Source organism: Saccostrea cucullata, unplaced genomic scaffold (genome assembly GCF_032062105.1).
Source record: "Saccostrea cucullata isolate Sc308-1 unplaced genomic scaffold, CSIRO_AGI_Scuc_v1 ctg571, whole genome shotgun sequence".
NCBI classification, from domain to species: Eukaryota; Metazoa; Mollusca; class Bivalvia; order Ostreida; family Ostreidae; genus Saccostrea; species Saccostrea cuccullata.
In genome coordinates this window covers 264,605-276,642 of record NW_026932178.1, presented here as the reverse complement: position 1 = coordinate 276,642, position 12,038 = coordinate 264,605, and the positions used below count along the sequence as shown (strand labels likewise).

The following is a 12,038-nucleotide window of genomic DNA, read 5'->3' as shown; positions in this document are numbered from 1 at the left end:
AAGTAGGCAGGTATAAAACTAAGCTAGGAGTTGTCCGGTATAACTATAAGTTTAGGAGTAGGTAGGTTTAACTAATAAGTCTAAGAGTGGGCAGGTATAACTTTAAATTTAGGGGTGGGCATGTATAACTAGACACTCTTAAAAAAATATCAGTGCATCAATCAAACCTGGTGGATTTAAATCTCTAGGCCTCTCTAAATCATGGCAGATTTTTCTTATGTAAATTTTTCTTGTTGGTATTTTGAATTTTGACAATATCCACTTCATTAATGATTAACTTTGTTTACAGGTGGACATTTTTGAGATTGAGGCTGTGTCGTTAGGGAAGCTGGAGAAGTGCATTGTGGGACATGATGGGACAGGAAGTGACCAGGGTTGGTTCTTAGACCGAATCACAGTAAGGGAAAGTGAGGAATCAAAAGAGGAATACATCTTCCCGTGTGAAAAGTAAGAATGAGTCACCCATTACTAATACACAACACCTAAAGTAAACAATACTTATAAAACAGTGTATACCAATAGTAAGAGATCAGGCAGTACAAATAGTAAACACTGGTTCATGAATACATTTTGAATATGAAGTGCTGATAATAATTAAACTGGGATATGAATTTTGTAAAATTAATATAGAAATCCTAGCTTTCAAACAGACTATTGCATTAAAGTAACATTGTCACAGAGTCTTGAAATGATAAATAAAATTTGGAAGTTATTCACATTTTTACATTGAAGTAATGGAATTACATGTATATATTTGCTAGATATGATGTTTTAATGCTATACTAAATATTTTGCAGGTGGCTAGATGTCAATAAAGAAGACCGGCGCATCGAGCGAACCCTGGCTGTCAAGGGTAGGTGATGGGTGACCCCTGACCTCTGGCTTCCTAACCTTAACCTTGCCAGTGGGGGGAGCTTCCCCCTCTTATCCTCCCATAGCCTTTAGACATTATCATATGGTGCTATGGTTTACCCTGTGATTTGTTAATTTTCTGTGATATTATTTCTGGTGTAAGGGGAGACAATCTGATAGTATAGGTCTGTAGATAATAGGTTGCAGCTTCCGATTAACAGAACAAAGTAGGTACTATTTACTCTATAAAAACAGAAGTTTGTTATTTTTATCGCATGCAAATGATAAAGGGAGATAACTCTACACAATCCAAACTATATTTTTCTTGAGAAATTTATTTGCCTTGAATTTTTTTAAGTAAATTATTTTAGAATATTCTTGTAATTATAAAAAAGAAAAATAAAGAGTAGCAATAAGTTTTTCTCCAAGGATTGTAAAATATTGTCAAGAATACTTCTCATCTAAGCTACCTGACAGTTTTCAGAAAAATAAAAAATGATAGACAATTTAATATAAGGGCATGTGTTCAGACACTAGATTTGTTTCATCTCAGGATTCATGCTTGTTTGATTTCAGATCATACTTATAACATTGTAACATCCCTAACATAGTATTGTGTTGCATGCATGAAATTGTATATTACTCACTAATATAAATGACATGGATGAATTTTAATTTTATGTTAATACAAACAAGACAGAGAAAGCATGTTATATTTATAACAATACTCATTGAGTGCATGATGCTTTGTATAACCTGTGTGTACCATATTTCATTATGTAGTGTATAATACTCAAAATATATATTCATATATAACTCTTGGGGAGAAGATTTTGCCAAATACATTAAAGTATCTTGGGGCCTTTAAATATATATTAAATGTGCCATATAATATTTTAACAATATATTAACTGTTTAAGTGATCAAAGGTTTTTAATATATATGTAATAATAAATTTCTTTCATTTTTTTTTTTTTGAAAATAATTGATTTAAACCAGGTGTCTTTAATTTTTTTAGATGCTTAAATTTGTTTTAAATTAAATTTTACTGTCTATAACAATCAATTCTGTGACGTTTCCAGTGAATATTCAGTTTTGTACATTTCCCCCACCTTTCATGCTAGTTAATGTTGTGGAGAATGAATTGTCAATTTGACCTCCATTAGACAACGAATCCTATGTACTACATGATTTGATAATAAATGTGGACAATCTTGATCTGATGTGTGTTTTATCCATTTTACCAGAACCTGCCCCCTTCATTAGATATTCTGATATCAAGGGTAAGACTTTTAACAACTAACTCTAAACATTGTATGATTTACCAGATACATCCAACACACGTACATGTTCATATTAACCCTCACTTGTGAGATCTAACCTGTGTTGCTGGAAAATTTAACAAAATCCTGCATCAGACTCCTGCAAGACTGGATGTTTTGATACAGTGCCTTCAACGTCTTGTCACACAATATATAATTAACATGGCCATCCGTTCACAGAACAGAGTAACTGGAAACAGTATCTTAATTTAACCATCGATAGTTAACCAACACAGTCATATGTTGAACAGGACACACCAAAAGTTAAACTTTCTGGGATTTTTATGACAATGCAGTCTTTGTACTCTTAAGATATACTGAAATTAAAAAATGTCTGAGGTGCTTTAAAATCACATATAAAAATGCCTTTGCAAAATATTGAATATATTGTAAATAAAGCTTAATTCCCAGGCTTTTGAATGTAAATCATTTATAACCAAGTGCATACTTGCTAGAGTAAGTATATTATATAAATATTAGCAGTGTATGGTGGTTTTTGTTTAGCTATTGTTGTGATTTTTATTTTTCTTTCCACTATACGGTGGAGCACGATAGCTGCGTGTCAAACATGAATGTTGTGTACATGTTGTCACGGCAACTGGTGGTGGTATCTGGTATCTGCTTTAAAGTGAATGACATTGATTTTGTCTTGGTTAGTTTGATGTTTTTGTTCTCAGTTTAAATATGTTGGATTTGGAAGTAGCCATGCAGGTATATTTTTTTTATTTTGCATATACATGTATAGTAGGATATAATTTCTGAAGACTTGAACACTCAGACAAAATTTTATTATATTTGAAATGATTTTATTGTTTAAAAATATATGGTAGTAATTAGGAATAGATATTTTTTTCATTTTAATATTTTCAGTATTGATTGTTCAGCATGGAATCAGACATTTGAAACTTATAGTACCTATTTATATAACACAAATTAATCATTAAATTATGTCAAAGAGAAAAGAAAAACTTTGACTTTTATTTCTCAAAGGAAGAAGTGTTCAACATTTGAAATGAATAAAAAAAATTAATTGATTATAAAATTATATTTAAGAATAAAGTAATTTAATTAACTGAAGATTCGACATATCCTTTTTGAATGACATTTCTCATAGGTTTGCATTAAAGAACATGAGGAGTTTTATTGGTTTTCAGTAATTTGAAATAAATTAGAAACGTCAATGTTCATGTGTTTTAGTAGTTTGAAATAGAGTTACGTCTATTTTAGTCATCTGAAATAGAGTTATGTCTATTTTTAGAGGTTTTACCTGTCCAGGTGGACACCATTATAGAAGAGGATGAAGAAAATACCATCAAAGGTAGGCTAAAAATAGACATCATGAAATCTAATCACCATGATAGGTAGTATAAAATACCATCAAGGGTAGGCTGTAAAAGACACTTTGACAAAGATAAAATAAGAATAGACTCAGAATGACATCAAGTGTAGGCTAAATATAGACATTTTGAAATCAGAATGATATCAATTATCAAATTCAAGTGTAGGCTTCACAATCTCTGAGAGGTGGCTGTCAAGGCCCTCAGGCCTCTTGTGTGTGTCTCAGTATATATATCTATTATTAGTGAAATGGAATCAAAGCTGAATGTTTTTCTTCAGAGGGAGACTGGAAGATTTGGATCACCACTGGCAAGGAGGAATCCATGGCGACCAGTAACATGGTGTTCTTGTATGCCTATGGAACCAATGGAAGTGCTGGACCACTGAAGCTTGGGAATGGAAAAGATGGCTTCTTCAGGGCTGGAACGACAGACATAATTAAGGTACTAAGGGTTGGTAGGAATCACCTTGTTTGTCTGTCTGTCTGGGCAATAACTTTGTAATTGAGAATCATTGGAAGGCTTTGCTTATACTTTGAATGAAGATCTTTGTATGACCAGAGAGAGTGTCATGACCTTATCCCAAAATCATTCTCAGACTGATAATTTCAAGGTCACTGGCAGAAAATATTCTGACCATTAGTCACACTAGGAAGGTCACTGATAGAAAAAGTATAAAAATTTTTGTTGGACTTCGAAAAAAAAAAAATTTTTTATGAGCAAAAAGTAAGTCTTAACTTTAATATAAGATCCTTTTGGGAAAGTCAAGGTCACAAGCAGAAAAAGCATTAAATCCATGGTTTTTAAACCATGGTCACTTTGGTAAGTTATAGGTCACATTAACAAAATTAAAAAAAGTGTAAAAAAAAATATTTTATGAGCTTTCTTTCTTCTTTATATAAATTCTTTAAAACGATAGAAAAAATGTCAAGTTATTTGAGGCAAATTTACAGCATCAAATCAGATAGGGGCTCAATTTCTGCATGATCTGAAAAAATAACATGTAGGGCCTAGTGAACATTTCTTAAGTGCCATTTCAAGTGCTTCATTCATAGCATGGCATTTTAAAATCATTTTTACATGTTTTATATCTCGGTATTCTGCTATTTGTTTATAATTGTAGATGTCATTTGGCAGTGGTGCAGGGGAGGTATACAAAATCCGGATTGGACACAATGAGGCCTACCCTGGGAGTGGATGGTTTTTAGAGAGGGTTAGAATACAATTTCCTTTTGTTCAGATTCTCAGAAATCCTCAAACTGTTTCATGATGTAGATTAATAATTATTACTTTATCATGAACACCTAATAAATGTTTGACAATCTTCCACTGATTTTTACAGCTGAAGCTTCAGGACTGCTCTAACGGCGACGAGTTCAATATTGAGGTCAACAGGTGGCTGTCTCGTTCCCATGACGACGGTGATGTGTGGAGAGAATTCGCAATCTCCCAGATTGGAAAAGTTTTACCAGGTGAGATGATTTTTATAGGTCTTTTATAAAATGATACCACAATCGTTACAGTAAAACTCAGTTATAATGAACTCACTGGGACCTATTAAACTATTTCTCTATATCCGTAATTCTTTATATCCGTACAAGGAATGTGTTAAATATATATAACTAGGGATCCAAGATAACTTCGCTCTATCTGTGAATTTGCAATATCCATGTATGTACTAGACAAGTTTTACTGTAGCATGTTGTGAACATTTCAGTTCTCTATACTTAACTATACTTAACTCTATGGACTTGGGTGTTAATTTCATGAATTAAATTTAAAAAAAAACTAGAATGAAGGCCAAATCTTATCATTATATCTGTTCAGTTTTCACATTTTTTTTTAAAGTTAATGGGAATGAAAATCACTTCGCTGTATATTTCATGATTTAAATATTAGTATGTTTTATGTGCAGAAAAAAATCTTTAAAAGGGAAATAACTCTTGATTTGATATGAAATTAATACAATGAGTCATGTTGACTTTGGTACAGTCTTATCAATAGGATTCAGTTCCAAATCAAAATTGTGCACCCCTGTTTCTGAACACTGGTTTAAATATAGAACAAGCTCAAATATTATTTCAAATTAATTGTGTGCATCTAAATTTGTTACCAAGGAAAACTGAACAGCGAAGACTATGTATAGTGTAGTCATAGGACAGATTCATCAGTTTGTGGTTTCTTTGTAACAGTGGTGACTTACACGGTGGAGGTATACACAGGGTCAGAGGAGGCAGCCAGCACCACCGCCGGCGTCTTTATCTGTATTTATGGGAGACGTGGTGACACAGGCAAACGCAAACTGTTCAAGTCCAAAACATCTAATGACCCATTCCAGAAAGGGGCAGTGAGTATTCTAAGTCTTAGAAAGTCTGTATCTCTTTCTATGTAAAAAGTTATAGACATTTTCTGTTTACCCAATATAAACTTTAAAAAAAAACATCACAGATACAGTCAGGTATATTGCACATTGTAATCATCAGATTTATATATTATGAGAAATTAATGTAATCCGTCACTGCTCAATGGCCCTGAGTGACAAGTATAGGACAGAATTTTGCAGCCCTCCACCGGCAAGTGGTGGCTTCTCCATATGATTGAAAAATTCTTGAAAGGGACATTAAACAACATAAAAACAAACAAACATCAACAAGATTCAGTCTCAGAACAGAGAAGTTAAACTGTTAAATACAGAAGATTTACTCCTTGTTCAATGCTTCAATCTTCTAATAGTCCTAAAAAATCTTTTAGCTTTGGAGACATCAATATTGACCTTTTCTGTAGATTTTCTTGCTCGAAGGATCATCTGTGTTTTAAAGTAGTGTACGTTACCTGTATTTCAGCATGACATCTTTGAGTTGGAGGCGGTGTCCCTGGATGAAGTGGACCGCATTGTGATTGGTCACGACAAGAAAGGCTCGGACCCGTCCTGGTATCTGGACAAGGTCATCATAAGGTCAGAAGAAAAACCAGACAAGGACTACAGATTCACCTGTGACAGGTAGGCAGGCCTATACAGGTAGATTTACTTTGATCAGTAAACGTTTAGGTGTTTACTAAACCGTGTGTTATATCTGTAGGTGGTTGTCGGAGACAGAGGGAGATGGTAAATGTGAGGTGGAGTTGACTCCAGGCTGGTTCACAGAGAAAGCTACTAAATCCAGTAAGTTTTTGTCTTCTTTATGGGTCAAAATTATTTAAGGAATAATTCCCGCGTCGGAGGATACCTCGATTGTCTAGAGAGATTTAATTGGCAAATAAAAACTGAGTTTTGAAGGGTTTTAAATATTTGACTCAGTTTTACAGAAAAAAATGCAAAATGTTCATTAAACTTTATACACTAAACCAAATTTTTATGTTGCATTTCAAATGTTCCCTGGTGAAGGCATTCATGTCCTATAGACCTATTTTTTGTCTGAATATGTATTTTGCCCTGTTCTACTTGCAGGAGGAGAGTTCAGTCTGTCGGTGAAGACCAGTGAGGACTCGTCCCCTGCTGGTGGGGGTAAGGTGGACCTGACCGTATATGGAGAGAACGGGAGAAGTGAGGATATCACCCTGACTGCCCCCAGCCCCGGGGATAAACTGTTTGAGCCAGGGAACATTGACAGCTTCACTGTAAGGGGCTTCATTAATATGCTTTTAGTGTAAACACAAACTGTATCACAAAGATTTTTTTCCTCAATTATATACATAATATAGGCAATAAAAATTTTGTTTTTTTCTTTTTTTGTTAGTTTAGCCTCCCCCCACTTTCATTTTGCTGTCAACGCATATGAATGTTTTTGTTCAAAGATAATTTTTAAACTAATAATGATTTGCCAATCAAGGAATCACAGGATCTTGTTGAGCGTGTAGTTTCTTAAAAGAATACATAATATTATATGAATTTTGTTTCACTTCAGATCAATGTGGGTGATATAGGTGACCTGTATAAGATTCGAGTGAGTAGAGAGGATCTCCACACGTGGAAGGCGTGGCACCTCGAGGAACTCAAGCTACAGGACCTGGACACCAGCGAGGTGTTTATTGTCCGGTGTGATCGCTGGCTCTCCAGAGAAAAAGACGACTTTGATCTCACACGGGAGTTCCCAATCATCCACAAAAACAAACCACCACCACAAGGTACGGGACAACCTTTTTCACTCATGATTTGCACTAGAGAAAACATGCCAAAAAATACTGTTATACTCAAGTCTATTGTAATTGAACAGTAATTCGGCTTCCAAAACATTGAATACCGTCTATGTATACATTCTGTGAGATTATGCAGTAATATTTTATATTTTCACCATCTTCACTTCTAAAAAAAGATCTTATTTTAGATAGGTTTCCATTTTTCTGGTCTATTTTTTTAGTTAAACAGTTTGAAGTGGAGGTTATGACCTTCTCTATTTTTAGTTCAGCAAATTGAAGTGGAGGTTATGATCTAATGTCTATTTTTAGTTCAGCAGTTTGAATTGGAGGTTATGATCTAATGTCTATTTTTAGTTCAGCAGTTTGAAGTGGAGGTTACCACTGGGAATCACTGGGCAGCAGAGACAGATGCGGACATCTTTGTTACTATATTTGGAGATAAAGGGGACACCGGACGACGGAAATTGTATCACTCCCTCCAGGACGGGGACAAATTCCAGCGGGGAAAGGTAGGGTCTGGTGTGGTCAAGTACAAATCATTCACCAGGGTCATAGGTTAATGTTCACTCTCATACATAATGTGAATAGATTTCAGCAGGGAGAGGTTCTAAATTAAACTAAATTAAAGATGAATTGAATCTGATCATTACAAAAACATATAAAACTCTAATACTTGTATCTGACAACTACAAAATTATTGATTTTAAACTTTTAAAACAACTCTCTCCACCAGGTTGACAGATTCCTGTTTGAGGCAGTTTCTCTTGGTCAACTCAGTCAAGTACAAATAGGTCACGACAGTAAAGGTCACGGCGCTGGGGTGTACATAGAGGATGTCAAGGTCACGGAGAAGTCCAGTCCTGACGTCCAGTACGTGTTTCCATGTCAGTCCTGGCTGGACGAGAGAGAAGGGGACAAAAGAACATGGAGGGTCTTACCAATGCTAGGTTAGTAACAACACAGGCACCAGCAGCAAAACCCTCATGCAAAGTATTTTCTGTACATATGAGATGGAGAAACAGGCATTTGAACATGAAACTTTTTATTGTTTTAGAAAAGAGAGATCCAGCAAAGAGACCCCCACAAAGAGATTTAAAGAAGAAATCAAGTAAGTTACTGAAAAGTAAATCTTTTACAGATTCCATGCAAAAATGAAGTAAATTATATAAATACCGGTATGCATTATAAAAGATTCCAACTACTAGAAAGTCATATACATACATTATTCTACAACGTTTTGTGATACCAGTTAGATGAAGACAGTTAGGAAATGATATACTATGGCCATTTAAAGTAACCGTCTAAATAAAGAAAGATAAAAGGATGCTTTCAAGAAAATTCAAATTGTTTGTCAAAAAAAGGCATATTTCATCAATTACAGATAAAAACTCGGTTTGCATAATAAAGACTTGTATTATGTTCCATAGTTTTCTGTAGCCTAGACTTTTTGAATTTGTAGAGGGTAAATGGTCAGTGACAGTGAAGACCAGTGAAGAGAAGGATTCTGGGACAGGAGCTCAGGTGTATCTGACGGCATTTGGTACAAAGGGACAGTCTCAAAAGCAGCCGCTGGGGTCAGGCCAACCAGATCAGCGTGAATTCACTCCAGGGGCTGTCTCAGAATTTAATGTAAGTACATGTACTAATTCATATTAAAAAAGATATATTGCTGCAAAATATTGAAAAAAAATGACTTATAAGAACCAGATTTTATGACTTTATCACCTCTGTTGATTCAGCAGAAAGATATTGAGGACATTGTGACTATATTTGTATTACTTTATAAATCAATAAATGCTTTGGTTGAGCATGTAGATAAATGGGGACTTTGTGACTGTTGTTGAGTCATGTTTTGTCCGCTGTCACGTTATGTCCGCCGTCACGAAATGTCCGCCTCTTTTTCAGAAAAATTGTCACATTATGTATCTGGAATATTTTATGAATTTATTATCTGCATTATTTTATTAATTAATTATCTGTGTTTCTTGAGCAGGCAATTTTTTAGGACTTTGTTACTATTTTTGTGTTATATTTCATGAATTAATTATCTGCGTTACTTGAGCAGGTAGACTTTGGTGACGTTGGAGATTTGCTGAAGATCCGACTCGAACACAACAACAAGAATGACTCGCCCTCCTGGCATGTTGACTGGGTCAGTTCTCTTTGATATTAAAGTACAACTTAGACATTTATATCTGAAAAAGTTCAACTCTGGATCAAGTAGAAGTTTATCCTGACCAAGTTGAATACTTAAGCCAAAAGTCCTTGTAAAATATTAAATTTGAAATGATTAGTCTAATTAGAAGTTTATCTTTATTAGGTGGAGATGACTGACGTGGATACAAATGAGCACCACAAGATTTTTATAAACCGGTGGTTCTCTGTTGATGAGGAGGACGGTCAGGTTGTCAGGGAGTTCTCCATAGATCACCCCGGGGACATGCCCCTCCCAGGTAAGATAGATCACCCCGGGGACATGACCCTCCCAGGTAAGATAGATCATCCCGTAAACGTAAGATAGATCACCCCGAGGACATGCCCCTCCCAGGTAACTGTCACACAGCACAAAGATCAAATGTTAACGCATTCAATTTAATTATAATTATCACGCCCCTCCAAAGGTACATTACAGGGCACAGGAATCAAATGTTAAAGCATTCAGTTTTACTATAATATTCCCATGGTAAATTTGTAAAAGTTTTGACTTTCTGAATACACAATTATCTGTTTTGGGTTTGCAGTTTGTCAGTACGTGATTTTGGTGCAGACCTCCTTGACCTCTGACCCTGGAGCCAGTGAAGGTCAGGTCAGCATTAATATCCAGGGAGAGTATGGTGACACTGGAGAGAGGAGACTGAGCGGGAAATCACCATGGAAACCGGGAGAGGAGGCCTCCTTCATTATCGAGTCGATTAATCTCGGTGCTCTCAAAAAAATCCAGCTCCACTTTGAAAGTCGAGGTTAACAACATGTATAATAATTGTCTTTCTGTCCTTAAATTTACAAATCTGAATGAAATTTTTGATGTCATTTTAATTTCCTCCAGGAACGAGTTGGTCAGTGGATAGAGTGAGGATTTTTGAGAAACCCACAGCAATTTATCAGACTGTGTTCAACTGCCATTTTCTGTTTGATTTGTTGCCTGGGGGCAGCAAAGTATCCCAGGAATTCCCAGCTGAAGGTAGGGTAAAAAAAAATTCCTCTCAGAATTATAGAGTAGTCAACATATTATCTTCCAAATCTGTCAGGAGTCAAGAAATTACCTTCAGTCAGTACATGTAATTATTAAATAACTTGTAAAGTATCTCTCGTAAATTAAACCCCTGTCAGTAATCATATTATTCTTAGTGTGACTGACCACAACCTCAATGTTCAAGAGGCAAATCTCTCTCAAACAGGAAAAAAAAAAATAATTGGGCTAGTGCTTATAGACGCTTGAACGCTCTATGTAACTGAACTGTTATTATTTCTCTGCAGCTGTACAGCCGTGTGAAGTACCCAGTAAGGTGGTTGAGCGTTTCTACGGTGATATCTCTCCACTTGTCTCTAAGGGTCGCTGGCGAATCCTGGTGGAGTGTGGAAAAAACGGAACAGAGGATGACATCTTCCTAGTGGTGTACGGGGTCAAAGGTCACTCCACCCCCTATCACATCAACAGCAAGGAAAAGCTTTCACCTGGTGCTCTTATTATCTCTGATGTAAGCTCTTCTCAGAGGTGGATCATTGTCTCCCTACACAAGTCTTATGTACTTATGTATGATTATTATGACTTCTAATATGACCCCTTTTATTTGCAGTTAAATGTAGGGGACATTGGTGCAATATTCAAGGTTCATTTATACTATGGTGGAGATTTTACTGGTACTCCATGGTTCCTCAATAAAGTAAGTATTTTCTTTTGTAGCTAAGAGGTATGATATGCAGTGCTTTTAAAAAAAATGTTGGTTTGATTTTTACGCTTGTTTTATAGTTAAAGTTGAAAGATGCTGACACAAAACAGCAGTTTATGTTCACTCACAACAAACTGATAGAGCCCACGACAGACAATCCTACAGGGCTGGTGGAACTTCCTGCCATTCGACCTGATCTCGCCCCTCTGCAAGGTAATCTTGGAAATCTCCAACTCTAAATCCCTTAAAAATCTACCATATATACTTGCTTATGAGTCGGTCTACCTAGAAGTCGGTTGTATTTTTTTAAGTTATTGACTCGCTTATAAGTCGGTACATTTTTTTGCCAAAATCTGATGACAATTTCATGTAAATCCCTTGATATTTTAACCTGGTTTCAATTAATTTTTTTTTCGAAATGACACTGATATTCAATCTTAAATTATTTTAAAAAAGGCAATGCTCACTTAATATACAAATAAAATTATTAAAATATATAA

The 12,038-nt window shown here is 35.3% G+C and overlaps 1 protein-coding gene across 1 annotated transcript in view; it reads left to right on the top strand.

Moving 5' to 3' along the window:
* Positions 1 to 12,038, top strand: part of LOC134234600 (lipoxygenase homology domain-containing protein 1-like) — a 42,929-nt gene that overhangs the window by 17,954 nt on the left and 12,937 nt on the right. Inside the window, 22 exon segments of the mRNA XM_062716674.1 lie at positions 290 to 447; positions 798 to 853; positions 3,433 to 3,492; positions 3,792 to 3,955; positions 4,635 to 4,724; positions 4,854 to 4,983; positions 5,704 to 5,858; positions 6,355 to 6,512; positions 6,592 to 6,674; positions 6,960 to 7,129; positions 7,417 to 7,636; positions 8,003 to 8,157; positions 8,382 to 8,595; positions 8,703 to 8,756; positions 9,108 to 9,277; positions 9,714 to 9,800; positions 9,969 to 10,101; positions 10,390 to 10,608; positions 10,695 to 10,829; positions 11,126 to 11,346; positions 11,446 to 11,532; positions 11,619 to 11,751. Of these exon segments, the coding sequence (XP_062572658.1) occupies positions 290 to 447; positions 798 to 853; positions 3,433 to 3,492; positions 3,792 to 3,955; positions 4,635 to 4,724; positions 4,854 to 4,983; positions 5,704 to 5,858; positions 6,355 to 6,512; positions 6,592 to 6,674; positions 6,960 to 7,129; positions 7,417 to 7,636; positions 8,003 to 8,157; positions 8,382 to 8,595; positions 8,703 to 8,756; positions 9,108 to 9,277; positions 9,714 to 9,800; positions 9,969 to 10,101; positions 10,390 to 10,608; positions 10,695 to 10,829; positions 11,126 to 11,346; positions 11,446 to 11,532; positions 11,619 to 11,751 (3,052 nt within the window).